This window comes from Vulpes lagopus, chromosome 4 (genome assembly GCF_018345385.1).
Source record: "Vulpes lagopus strain Blue_001 chromosome 4, ASM1834538v1, whole genome shotgun sequence".
Lineage (NCBI taxonomy): Eukaryota > Metazoa > Chordata > Mammalia > Carnivora > Canidae > Vulpes > Vulpes lagopus.
Window position 1 is genome coordinate 51832284 of NC_054827.1, and position 12668 is coordinate 51844951.

Below are 12668 nucleotides of genomic sequence, written 5' to 3' on the forward strand. Positions count from 1 at the left end.
GGAGTCTACAGGTAATTTCCCATTTGGATTTGACATGCTATGGTTCTAATCAAGCTGAAAAACCATTCCACTGAACAAAATTTCTCAGATATGGATTGTAAACTAGTAAGGTTGATTTGTTGAAGACTTTCCCCCAATTATCAACTCATTTCCATTATTATAATGATGCAAGTCCAAGCAGTCACTGACACCAACACAGGATTTCATCTAGGAGTGACCTGTCCACTCTCTGACTGCCAACTGGCTACTACAGGACACTGGTATGTCCTCCCAACAACAACAGATTGCTAATGACTGGCTGACTGAACCCCCAGATCACAGGCTGATAATATTAGCAACCATCTGAGTACCTGTTATAGGTCAGGTGCCTCACTGAATGCTTTACATATATTTGCATCTAAGCCTCATAATCACTATAAGGCAAGTGCTATTACTTCTCTAAACTTACAAAGGAGCAAGCGTGGGTTTAGAATGGTGGAGTAATTTGCCTGGTATCTCACAGCTAGAAAATGGTACTGTTACGATGCAAGTCTGGGGGTGGGGGTGGTCTTAACAATGAATATACCCTGAAATAATTTTCAATAATAATTTATTTTCCCACTCTGAGTATTAATACTAATTGGATTGCAGATGGTGATACTATCTCTTTCTATTTAAGGATTCCTTTCACCAAGCAAGTAACCACAGTATTGTGAGTCAAAAGATCAAGGAAGGATAAAAGAATCATTACCTCATATTTAAAGTTAAAAAGACTAGGGAGGGAGTATGGCATTGATTAAAAAAAAAAAAAAAAAAAAAAAAGCCAAGTCACTAAGACCACAGAGAGCCAATTATGAAGAATATAACCACAGAAGACTATTTTGTGAACAGAGACTAGAAATCTATAAACATTCACACTACCTTTGCTTATGGTTTAAGTACACTGTGGTTTGAAGGTTGCTATTTTTTCTAGTATTTTCATATATTTCTTTAAGGTAATTTTCAACATTCTAATTAGTAGTCACTGTATCCTGCAGAATCTGAATCTCATTAAAGGAAGTCAATGTGAAAATAGGATTTACTTGCAAATCTTTATTTTTTTAAAAAATCTTCCAGTTTTTAGAATATGGCTAGACTTTAACCTATTAAGTGAGAATATCAAAAGTGATAAAATTCTATGTCAGATCTTATATACCACATTAAAAAATAACTTTAAAAAATCGTCATGTGCTTCCAATTACGATAATTAGACATCCCACTTTGTAGAGTGTTCTACTCTACAAACTTAAAAGGTTAGCCTTTAAAAAAAAAAAATCACAAAACAGTCTCCCAAAGTACAAACTTGTACCAACAAACTCCAAATCAGATACTAATAAAGCAAACACTGAAGACCATCTTACCATTGTCTACTGCTTCTAACGGAATGCAGTTATTATTTCATAAGCAGACTTTAGATTTAGGAATAAAAAAAGACAAAAAGAACTCAAGAGTTTATGGATCAATAAAATAAAACTCTTTCTATATATGTCCTGAAATCACGGAGAAATTTAAGGAAAGATGGGCCTAACAGGCAATGGATCTGCTTTTGGGGAAAAAGGCATACTCCTTCTTGCATATCCAGAAATCTCTATTATCCCACCTCCTATCCTATTTTATTTGAGGTAAGAATTACTTGAAATGAAACATCCAGGATACTACATGACTTTTTGAAAATTTTGGTATGTTAATTATTGCCTGAAAAATCAGAGGCCAAAATGAAAAAAAAATTTTTTTTAACCTTTCTGGTTGAGAATAACCTAAGTTCTGTTTTCCATTTGACTTTATTTAAGATTAAGGTAGAGAACATTTGGGAAGGCCCTGTGATTTCGAATATCTCAAATATTAAGATTTGTTTATTTGAAATCTAAGGATTTTACTAACTAGTTTTAAGATATTACATAATTACCTTTTATTCCTGAATTGAATGTATTTCAGCGGCTATTATACATGTAATTTGCTATATACTTCTTCAAGATAAAATACGCTGTGAAAAATCAATTTGCACAGAAATCGATCACTGTTTTAGATGTAGGGGGGCATTCATTTGAAACCAGAGTAATTCTCTCTTTCTTTGTGGTGACCTTTTACGAAGTTTCAAAAATATGACAAACATTCTGGCTCAGACACACTGGACTTCTTAAATTTTAAGAGAAATTACCACAGGAGCGATGAAATATGGAGTAAAATAAAAAGTACTCTAGAAATACTTAATAATTCTCAATCTAATAGGACTGTAACTGACAGTGTTTTACTCTGAAGTACCCATTTCATAATATTAAAAAAAAAAAGCAGCTCATTTCCTTAAATTGAGGGACTCACTTGAGACAGGCCATTTAAGCTGGTGTGTTAGTCACTATTTAAAGAGAATGATTTTAACTAATGCTTAGAATGTAAATGGCTAATACAACATTTAATACCTGAAAATAACCTAAAGCATTTATGTGCTGTGATCCCTAAACTACTTAAAATCAAGAAGAAAAATCTTAGTTCCCGTCACTGACCAGTAAAACTTCTAAACTATAAAACAAATTTTACAAAAAAGGGTGCCTGCTGAAAAAGGAAATCAACTTTAATAAAAAAATCTGTGGGCTGAGGTTTTAGGAATAAAAGCAATCAGTCATAAGAGAATGAACGTCTTTCTGTTTCAATTACGTAATCAGAAAGGTTAACTCTACATATAGTTAGGAAAATGATATTTTTATTTGGAGAATATATCTAAAATGCAGTATAAAACAAACAACAGAAACAGAGACTACCGTATGTCTAGAATATGCTCCCTACTTCTCTGCATCCATGTTACTTAATGAACATTTTGCCCTACCATATTGTTCATGTCCTTCCACCAACACTCCTAGTGGGCTCAGTTTGGAAAGAAAACTGCTAGGTGGCCCTTTGAAGGCCACTGAAACTTGCAAGGTGGCATAAAGGAATTTCTGAGCTGTTCTAAGATTCTAAGAGCCCAGCAATGCCTTCTGCAAAGCAGACTGAAAAGAGTCAAATGCAGAGAGTGGGGAGATGGGCAGTGGTCCGTGTGGGGAATTATAGGGGCAGAAAAAAGGAGTGAGCAAAGAAAGGACAATATGAGTGAAGCAAGTACACTGAGGAACTATAGAAAGAGTTTGATCAGTAAAAAGATCCTTTGACTCTTGTGCCTTAGAATGTCCAAACCTTTGTGCATTCCAGTGACCAATGTAAAAACTTTGTTAGCTACATGCTTGCTATTCAATTCGTGATGGACAAAACTCTATTTAGTAATTAGAGGATTTAGAAATCCTGCACTAATTTAAAATCTTTTTTCCAACAGGTTCCATTCTTTCATGCCTTCCTCTTTCTTATTTTTGAAAACACGAGAGAGGTTCTTTTCCACTACTCTTGCCTAATTGAAAGGCATGAATCAATTTTGAGCAACATGAATGGCATTACTTATTTCAAACTACCCAAATGAGAGGCAAAAGGTATGCCATGCTTCTTCTCACTGACTAGTTTTCCTGGATGAAATCTCATCCATTCAAATTAATAAAGTATTTTAAAAACTTATTTGTGATATTTAAAAACTAAATTATCACTAAAGTCTTCCCAATTTTCTTATTGGCTTCAAAGGATGATATTAAACACAGATGTTGTCTATGTGCCTGTATAGCCCCGAACCACCAGTTATATTTAAAAATCATCATAGTTCTAAATTAAATAAATGAAAATGTATTTAAGTGGCTGGCTTTTGGTGCTGACTTTGAAGTAGACATGATAATTTCTTTGGTAAGATGACAGTGATACTGCTCCTTTCACTTTTGATTCCCAGTAAGATTCTGGCTCATAGTAAGAGTATACTGACTGCCACAGTACAGTCATTTTCTACACAAGAAAAGGTAAATATTAGAAAGCACTAATAAATACTTCACACAGTAGGCTACATAGGCTACAGAAAAAAAAAAAAAGAATAGCATTCATTCATAAGAACCCTGCTGGGCAAAGAATATAAGGAGCACAAGAATTTTATGACACATGGATAAGGTGATTGTTAAAACAGGTATCATGAGAGGTATGTACAATCTAAAGTAATAATAATTTTTAAGAAGTCCACTACTTGGTTGTTTGGTAACTAAAGATATCTAAACAAACAAACCCAAAGCTTCTCACAGAATTCTATGAAGCTTTTCTGGGGGAGGAGGAAACAATGCATCTGTAAGGAAATTCAACTTCTATGTGTATAAGACATCCTTAATGTATGGGAAAATATTATTTAAAAAGAACTCCAATTTTTAACATTCGTCACTAAAAATCCAAGGTTCAAGCATATTACTCATGTCAAATATGTCATTCCTAAGCAATATCTTTGGTTACCTGCACTCGTAATTTGTAAAAAGAAATTCAGTCTACAGCTTTGAGGAATAAAGGACATCCATATTTTCCAAATTATAATAAAAAGTTATAGAAAATAATATTAAGAATAAAAATAACTTATTCAACTCTCGTAAGTTTTTAATTAGATCTGTTTGGATTGCCTTGCCTAACACAGGCTAATCTACTGTCACCGTCCACCTGCAAATCCCTGCACAGGAGTGGTGCTGTTCTTGGGACTCCCTAATGGACATGTGATAGCCAACAACAAAAGGTGCATGAGAAAAGTTTAAATGAAGTTTAATAATTAGAATAAGCTCATAAACAGATGTGGAACAGGAAGTAAAGCCTCTGAAAGAGGTACTACAAATGTTTAGCCATGTCTGTGCATTTTATAAAATGCTTGGATGCTGAAAATCCAAAGCTAAATTTACATTTTAGATTTGGAAATAATGATACCTAGTCTTTAAAAACCTACTCATTCTTTGGCTCATCGTTTTTAAAAAAGATCTTATTAAATTTAGCAAATATATAAACAAACATATTTTCATTTCCTTGGTCCCTATGCCCTATACTCGCACACTCTAATTTGTTTCAGTGGACAGGAAACGCACCGTATCCCCCTGCCTGGATGGGTGTTTTTGGAGAAGCACAAGCATAGAGACTAAAATCCTCTGTTTGGAAGCCAGCCCGATTCAAGGAGGGTTCTGATGCACTGCGGTGAATTTTTGGCAATGAGCGGGCCAGCAGCTCAATAGAGGCGAGAATCTAAAAAAGGAAAAGGAAAAAAAGAAAAAAGGTAGAATGAAAATCTAGGTGTTATTAATCTTTAAAATCCCCATCATACTTTACAAGAAAGCACCTGAAATCTTACATTGTTTTTGGTTTATCCTAAATGCCTGAAAAAATACTTAAGAAACTGGTATTTTTCCTTACAAAGAAAAGAGAACGACCAAACTCCTATAATTTTAATCTCTGTAAAATGAATGGGGAAAATAACCTATAGTTAGCTTTTATTTATATTTTAGATCATTTGCCAGCCTTGGAACAGTAAATAATAATAAGTTTTAAACCAATTATATATCTATTTCTCCCAGACCGCAGTCCCTTTTGGGAAGAAGATGAAGCATCAATCAGTAAAGCAGTGGGTGACTTCACAAACACAATCATCAGAGCAACTCATTCTTTAAGAAACTTAGTAATGGGGGAATGTCTTCCACAACATAATTAAAAGTAGGACCTGATGACCCACACTGCTAGTGGCATAGGAGTGAGAAGTGACAGGTGACAATCCAAGAGTGGAAAAGACAGGCAAACTACAAATAGACACCAACACACAAAACGCAGAAACTCCACATAGTTTAAGGTACAGAGAAACGGGTTATAACTCTTGAAGGCAGACAGTATAATGGATGTTCATAATCATGAGACATACGTGTAGGCTTGGCACAATGCCTGGCATATAGTAAGAACTCAATAAAACTTTAGCAGCCATTACTATTATTATGTTTCTGAGCTACCAAAACTTTTTAAAAAGTTAAACTGTAATCTGTATGATTAGTATAAGGCAAAGAAGCAATGTTACAAAACATCTTCAATTACAAGCATAACACACAAATAAAAATTCAAATAATACAGAAAAAGTATAAGTCCTACCTTCCAGAGGTAACCACTGTTAAAGAGTCTATACTTTCTTCTGGACCTTTCCTATGCATAAACATGCACATATGAAAACAGAGCCCATCCCCACCCTCACCACCATCCAAGTGGTATCATACTACACATATTTTTCTGTGTTGCTTTTCTTTCCCCTCGCTAACTTCCATGCCATCTAGAGAGCTACCTTGATCTCTATGTCTTTAATTTTTCCTATTATGATAAGCATTCTCGTATGTATCTGAGCACTTGTGGAAGCAGGTTCTGTAGTATACGTTTTTAAGAGTGGAATTACCAGAGCAAAATGTATATATATTTGGAGTTTATGAATTGTACCAAGTCCTTTAAAGAGGCCAAACCAATTTACAATCCCAATAATACTGTTAAAAAATTTATAAGGAGGGCCCTTCTTACTTCCCAACACGGTTCCCAATGCTGGATACTGCCAATCTGAGAGAGAAAATCAAAACGTGTTTCACTGTTACTCTGCATTTTATTGACTGTCCCAGAACTTTTAACATCCTAAGCTCATTCACCATTTGTATTTGTGTGAATCACCAGTTCATATGCTTTGCTCATTTTCTATTATCTTTTTTACTTATTGATTTGGAGGAGGCCTTTACATAATACCAGTATTTATGCTTTGTTATACATGCTATAATTATTTTTTGTGTTTACTTTTCAATAGTATTTTTATTACACAGAATTTTAAAAACTTTTAAGGTGGTCAGACTTGCTGATCTTTCCTTTATCATTTCTGGATTTTCGCTTCTTGCTTATTATTATTAGGAAAGCTTTTCCTACCTGAAGGTCAATAAAAATGACTTCTTATAGTTATGTTTTTCACATATATAAATCTTTAGCCATCTGAAATTTGTGTTTCTGTATAGTGTGAAAAGAGATCTTGTAATGAAAAGTTAAAAATAATACTTAAAACGAGCATCCCTCAGCAATCTGAAAAATTCAGATATCCATTTCATTTTCAGATACCACACAAAGAATTTATATTTAGAAGTATAAACATTTTGTCCCCTTGAATACCACTTAAAAAGAAGGACTATAAGGGGTGCCTGGCTGGCTCAGTTGATAGGGTGTGCAACTCTTATCTTGGGGGTTGTAAGTTTGAGCCCAAATCTGGGTGTAGAGATTACTTAAAAAAATAAAATCTTAAAATAAAAAAGTGGGCCTGTGGATATAATTTACATTATTAATATACATCAAGCATGTTAAACAGGGAACTCTAGTACCTGGACTATGAAAATAGAATGTGATACCAGGGTCCTGCTGATATTGGCCAACAACACTGGTCCTTTTACTTTGATAGTTTTAAACAACCAGCAGTTTTCTGGGTTGAAAAAAAAAAAACAAAAAACTCTTCCTCGAAGAAATAGTAACTTAGAATTCCAATATGTAAAACATGTATCTACCCACTCTGAGATAGCCCATTAGAGACTTGTTAAAATCACAAATTCAATCTTTAATGCGTTAGATGGGAATAACAGATTCATGTATTCCTGTAACAGTGACTTTTGTCTTAGGAGATTCAGCTAGGAGTGGGTATTTAAAAGCATAATAAGGTTCAAGAAAGACCAACTCAGTAATTATGATAGCTAGTAATTACAGAGTCAGTCCTACCCCTCTGAAACTTGTACTGATTTATCAAGACTCGTTTATACAGCGCTATCAGGAACTTCCTGAGCATCACAATCGAAACTTTCTCAGCTTCTTCATGTACTTAGTTGCAGTTTGTGAGGTTTATTAAAGATTGTTAATGTAAGGGCTTTAGCCTTATGCCAGGAAAAGATAAAAAGCGATGGTAATTTTCCAAGAATCAGAGAAAGGCAGACAGTGCCAATAGGTGGCAACTTTTTGCCCTATTTGAAAATGCTCCTCCAACAGACTCAGTGTTTTGTTTTGTTTTTTTTTCAGACTCAGTATTAAAGGGAAGCTGGGAATGTTTTACCACCAGGAGGAACTGAAGCAGCAGTTCTCAAAGTGTAATATGTAGAAAAACTATGTTCAAAAAAAAAAAAAAGAAAAGAAAAACTATGTTCATAATAACACCAAGGTATTATTTGCCTTTTTACTGTCATTATTTTGCAAGTGTAAGTGGAGTTTTCAGAGGCTACATCATGCAAAATATTGCAACATCACAAGTGCAGAGAATCCAGATGTCTTTTTTTTTGCAGAGATTTGCAAAAAAGGTAAAATGATGCCATTCTTTTCATTAATTCTGTTGTCTGGGAAAATACAGTTGTTTTACAAAGGTGTTATTTAACATGTAATGGTTTTATTATGTTTAATTAAACTTATAAATATTTTTAAAACTTAGTTTCAATTTCTAAAATGGCAATTATTACTTATATAAACAAAAGTTCTTTGGGGGTTTTCAATAATTTTTAAGTGTGTAAATGGATTGTGAGACCAAAAAAGTCTGAGAACTGCTAGACAAAATCAAAGTCTTTCTGAATATTTTGTACTGAGATTCCAAATTTCTAGATGTACCACCATTCAAATTCATAAAATCATCTTTATGTGATTACTTATCTGCTGCCTGCACATAATCACATGGAATCCAAATTCACAAAATACAAACTGTATGCTCTAGAAACTATTATTTAAAAATCTACATCTGAGTATTAGCCTATCCTCTTAGGTAACATAAAGCTTCTTACTTGGGGAAAGAGTGGCCTCTCATCTCTTTTCTTTTTTAGGCACTCTGCCATCAATCTCTTCATGGCTTTTGGACAGTTACTCCGTACCTTACTGAGATCTGGAGAAAGATATCCTCGTCCCACCATAAAAATTATCTGGGCAAGGGAAAAAAAAAAACAATAAATCATACAACCTTGTTGATGAACTGAAAAATACATAAACATAGAAAACTCAACAAGCAGCGCATTTTTCTGCATGTACACTGTACTTCAATAAAAAGAAACACAATGCATCCCCTACATCATATTGTGGGCTGTAAGCTGAAATCTTCAGGACCGCTAGACTACTGTAAAGTTCTTATTGCTCTCCAGGCTTCCAGTCTGTCCTTATCCATTTCCCACTGCCAGGGTAATCAGATCGGACTGTGCCTCTATTCTACTTAAAGTAATTTATTGAGTATTTATTGAGTACTTGTTGGGCATCACAAGTCCTCTATATATATGTAGCAAGAACCAAAAAAAGCTAAGCTTTTTAGCAGTTGTTTTGGCAACAAATTCGTTTGTTGAGGAAATGTTAGAAATGGTGCATGTAGTAATGTAGGTCTGAGAATCAGAGCCTCCTCCGAAGAAAAAGAAGATAAACCACCTTGGGAATTAAGTTTTCTGTTTAATAAAGTAAAAAGGCTTGTCTTCCCTAGATGCAGAGATGAACACTGTTTCTGATTTAATTTTCTCATTTTTGCCTGTTTTGAGAACGAACAGAAACAGACATCAGGCGTCTTGGGACTCTGTGAAGAGAGGGGATTTTGATCTTAGAGAGAACAAGTCATACAGGCACAGACTAGAGGGTAGGTGGAGAGAGCCTGTAAGAAATCCTGTTACACACACACAAGAAATCCTGTTACATACAGGGCAGAGTTTATAAACTTTAGAAACAGTCAAGTCTGATACCCTAACTTTATATTATTTCCTGTTTGGTGCTATAGCAACTTTTGTTTAACTATAAGCTGATTTGCCCAAGAGCCACTAAAGTGGAGGTATAAAGCTTATCCTCCTTTCCCATCTCCCCTCTATAACTGCCCTTTTCCTACTTTATAAAAGGCACACTTTTTTTACCCAACATAAAATTTAACTATAGTACACATTATTCCAAGAGGTAAAACTGCTGGGTACCAAGCGGACACTTAACAGATACTGGTATTTAACTAGGCTCTAATGAATGGGTAACAAATCCCTTTGCAAGACAGCCGGTTTCCAATTCTTTTGCTTGCAGCAAGATTAGTTGAATTGTCAGCTAATTATAAAATTTACTGACAAATTATGTAATTTTGGGTACATTGTAGAAGTAAGTTCAAATAACTGAGTGATATACTTTATAGTAAAGAATTAATCTTGCCCAGAGGGAGGGCTGGCTTTTGCCTTTGGCTCCTGGGAAGTAATCCCTATACTTCTGGAATGCCCTGCCTGAGAAGAGTCCTTTTGTTCACCTGGAGGCCTTTGGCTATGCTGGATGGTCTATGCCATAAATGTGATTTATAGAAGGGACATTGAGCTTGACCTCCAGAGGGGCTAAAAACTAAGGAGCCACAGAGGTGGTCAACCATATTTACCTGACCCCGAGCCCTGGTGATAACTCTGGACTTTCGAGTTTCTGTGTTTGGCAATACTCTACACGTTGTCACACAATGCTGCCAGAAGAATTCAGATGCTGTCCACAATTACATTGAGAGAAGAACACTAGGACCTCCACACATGGAATGTTCTTCAATTCTGTCCTATGTACCTCTTCCCTTGACTGTTGTCAACTTGGAGGGAGTTCTGAGACTTACTGAATGGCTGAATCTGAGTATGGTCTTGGGGACCACTGAACTGTGCATGTGGGTACAACAAACGCCTGACTTTCTCATCTTTGTATCTAATTGAACAGGAGTTTTCAGTGCTTACTTCCTTAAAAATAAAACAAGGAAAGGAACTGATGCTAAGTCCTACCTCACTTTAGCAAAACTCTATTTACCCACAAATATATACATGAACTGATGAGAAAAACCCATGTTGTTCATTAATATTTCCTTTTTAAAAAAATTTGTAAACGTAACTATTTTTTTTTAAGATTTTATTTATTTATTCATGAGAGACAGAAAGAGGGAGACAGAGACACAGGCAGAGGGAGAAGCAAGCTCCTGTTGGGGAGCCCGATGCAGGACTCGATCCTGGGACTTCGTGATTATGCCCTGAGACAAAGGCAGATGCTCAACCACTGAGCCACCTAGGAGTCCCAGGAAATATATATATTTTTTAATTCTAAATTTAAATCCTTATTTTTGTTGCAGAGATGTAACTTGAGTGATCAATAAAAGCCTTGAAAGCATAAAAATGTTTCTTCGAAGAGAAAAACTTCCAAAAGTTATCGAATCTGTTTTTTTACACAGATGGTAGGTATCAAGTCAGGATGGCTTTTAGATTTCATTGGATACATTTAAAAGAAGCTCTAACAGCTTTATTTTGAAATGTTAATAAAATATAAAGGAAATCACAATCTTTACAATTACTTCAAGGGAAGACTTACCCTGATAATTCATGTATACTAGATTTAAGTAGCACGGACATGATAAAATCAGCAGCTCAATTTGAAATTCTGGGACTGACTGGCTAATTTCATGCTCAAACCACATTTAGCCCTCCTGGCATCTCTGCACCTTCATTCACAGTGTCTGCTCATCCTCAATATCGCCCCCCTATACTGCCTCAGCAGACTGGTGAATTCCAGTGACAGCACGGCCTGTGTTTTTATTCATCTTTTTCACCCTCAATATCACATAGTGCTTTAAAATTTTTTATTTATTTATTTATTTTATTTATTTATGATAGTCACACACAGAGAGAGAGAGACAGAGACACAGGCAGAGGGAGAAGCAGGCTCCATGCACCGGGAGCCCGATGTGGGATTCGATCCCGGGTCTCCAGGATCGAGCCCTGGGCCAAAGGCAGGTGCTAAACCGCTGCGCCACCCAGGGATCCCTAAAAATTTTTTTATTAAAATAATTTGCGTGTTGATAAAACACTGGTACTTTCATTTCCTATCTCTTACCTCTTGAGATCTTATGTTTTAGAACCAGCCACCAGAGGAAGAAAAAGAACCCAGCCACCAGCCTGTAACCAAGTCCACGCTTTCTATGAACAAAATCTCCACAGAAAGGCCCATATGGAGAACTGAAGCCCCCTGCCCTTGGCCCTGACCAAGCTGCCAGTGGACAGCTAGCACCACACCTTGTAGGATGTGTGAATGAGCCATTTTGGAAGTGGAGCCTTTAACACCCAATTAATGTACCTTAGGCAATACCATATGACACAGAAAATAAACCTTCCTTACTGACAGCAGCTTGAACTGAAGATTCATAATCTGCTTAAGCCACTATGTTTAGGGTGGTTTATTATACAACAATACTAACTGAAATATACTTAAAATGAGACAGAAGTTTCTGTTATTTTCTTCAAGATGACATAGCACTTCTGCTCTAAGGAAAGAAAATCATGAGGATAGAGTGTCAATATACCTAGTTCATATGAATGCATTATTAATCCCAACTTAGCAAAACTGCACTGGAAGAGGGAAGAACAGGGTGATTATTATTATTATTTTTTAAAATTTTATTTATTTATTCACGAGAGACACAGAGAGGCAGAGACACAGGCAGAGGGAGAAGCAGGCTCCATGCAGGGAGCCCGATGTGGGACTCGATCCTGGGTCTCCAGGATCATGCCCTGGGCTGAAGGCGGCGCTAAACCACTGAGCCACCTGGGCTTCCCAGATCAGGGTGATTAGAGAGCGAAATGGAAGGATAAGGAGGGGGAAAAAATGACACCAATTTCTTAGACCTCAGCATCGGGTAAGGTAAACGAAAGGCATACTGTTCTGCAAAGTAACATAAGGATGTCCATCCTCTGAAGAGCTAAGAGATGTGCTTTAGTAAAGAATATGATCTTTGTAAACACAAGGAATTC

At 35.8% G+C, this 12668-nt stretch overlaps 1 protein-coding gene across 7 annotated transcripts in view; it reads right to left on the bottom strand.

Moving 5' to 3' along the window:
* Positions 1 to 12668, bottom strand: part of BRAF (B-Raf proto-oncogene, serine/threonine kinase) — a 185789-nt gene that overhangs the window by 7698 nt on the left and 165423 nt on the right. For 3 of the 7 annotated variants that reach the window (XM_041751552.1, XM_041751547.1, XM_041751549.1), the window contains 3 exons: positions 8688 to 8822; positions 6013 to 6063; positions 4971 to 5124 (listed from right to left, as the gene is read on the bottom strand). In XM_041751552.1, the coding sequence (XP_041607486.1) occupies positions 4971 to 5124; positions 6013 to 6063; positions 8688 to 8822 (340 nt within the window). Of the gene's footprint in view, positions 1 to 4640; positions 5125 to 6012; positions 6064 to 8687; positions 8823 to 12668 lie in introns of those variants that run through there. The other 4 variants (XM_041751548.1, XM_041751553.1, XM_041751550.1 and 1 more) reach the window with 2 other exon arrangements.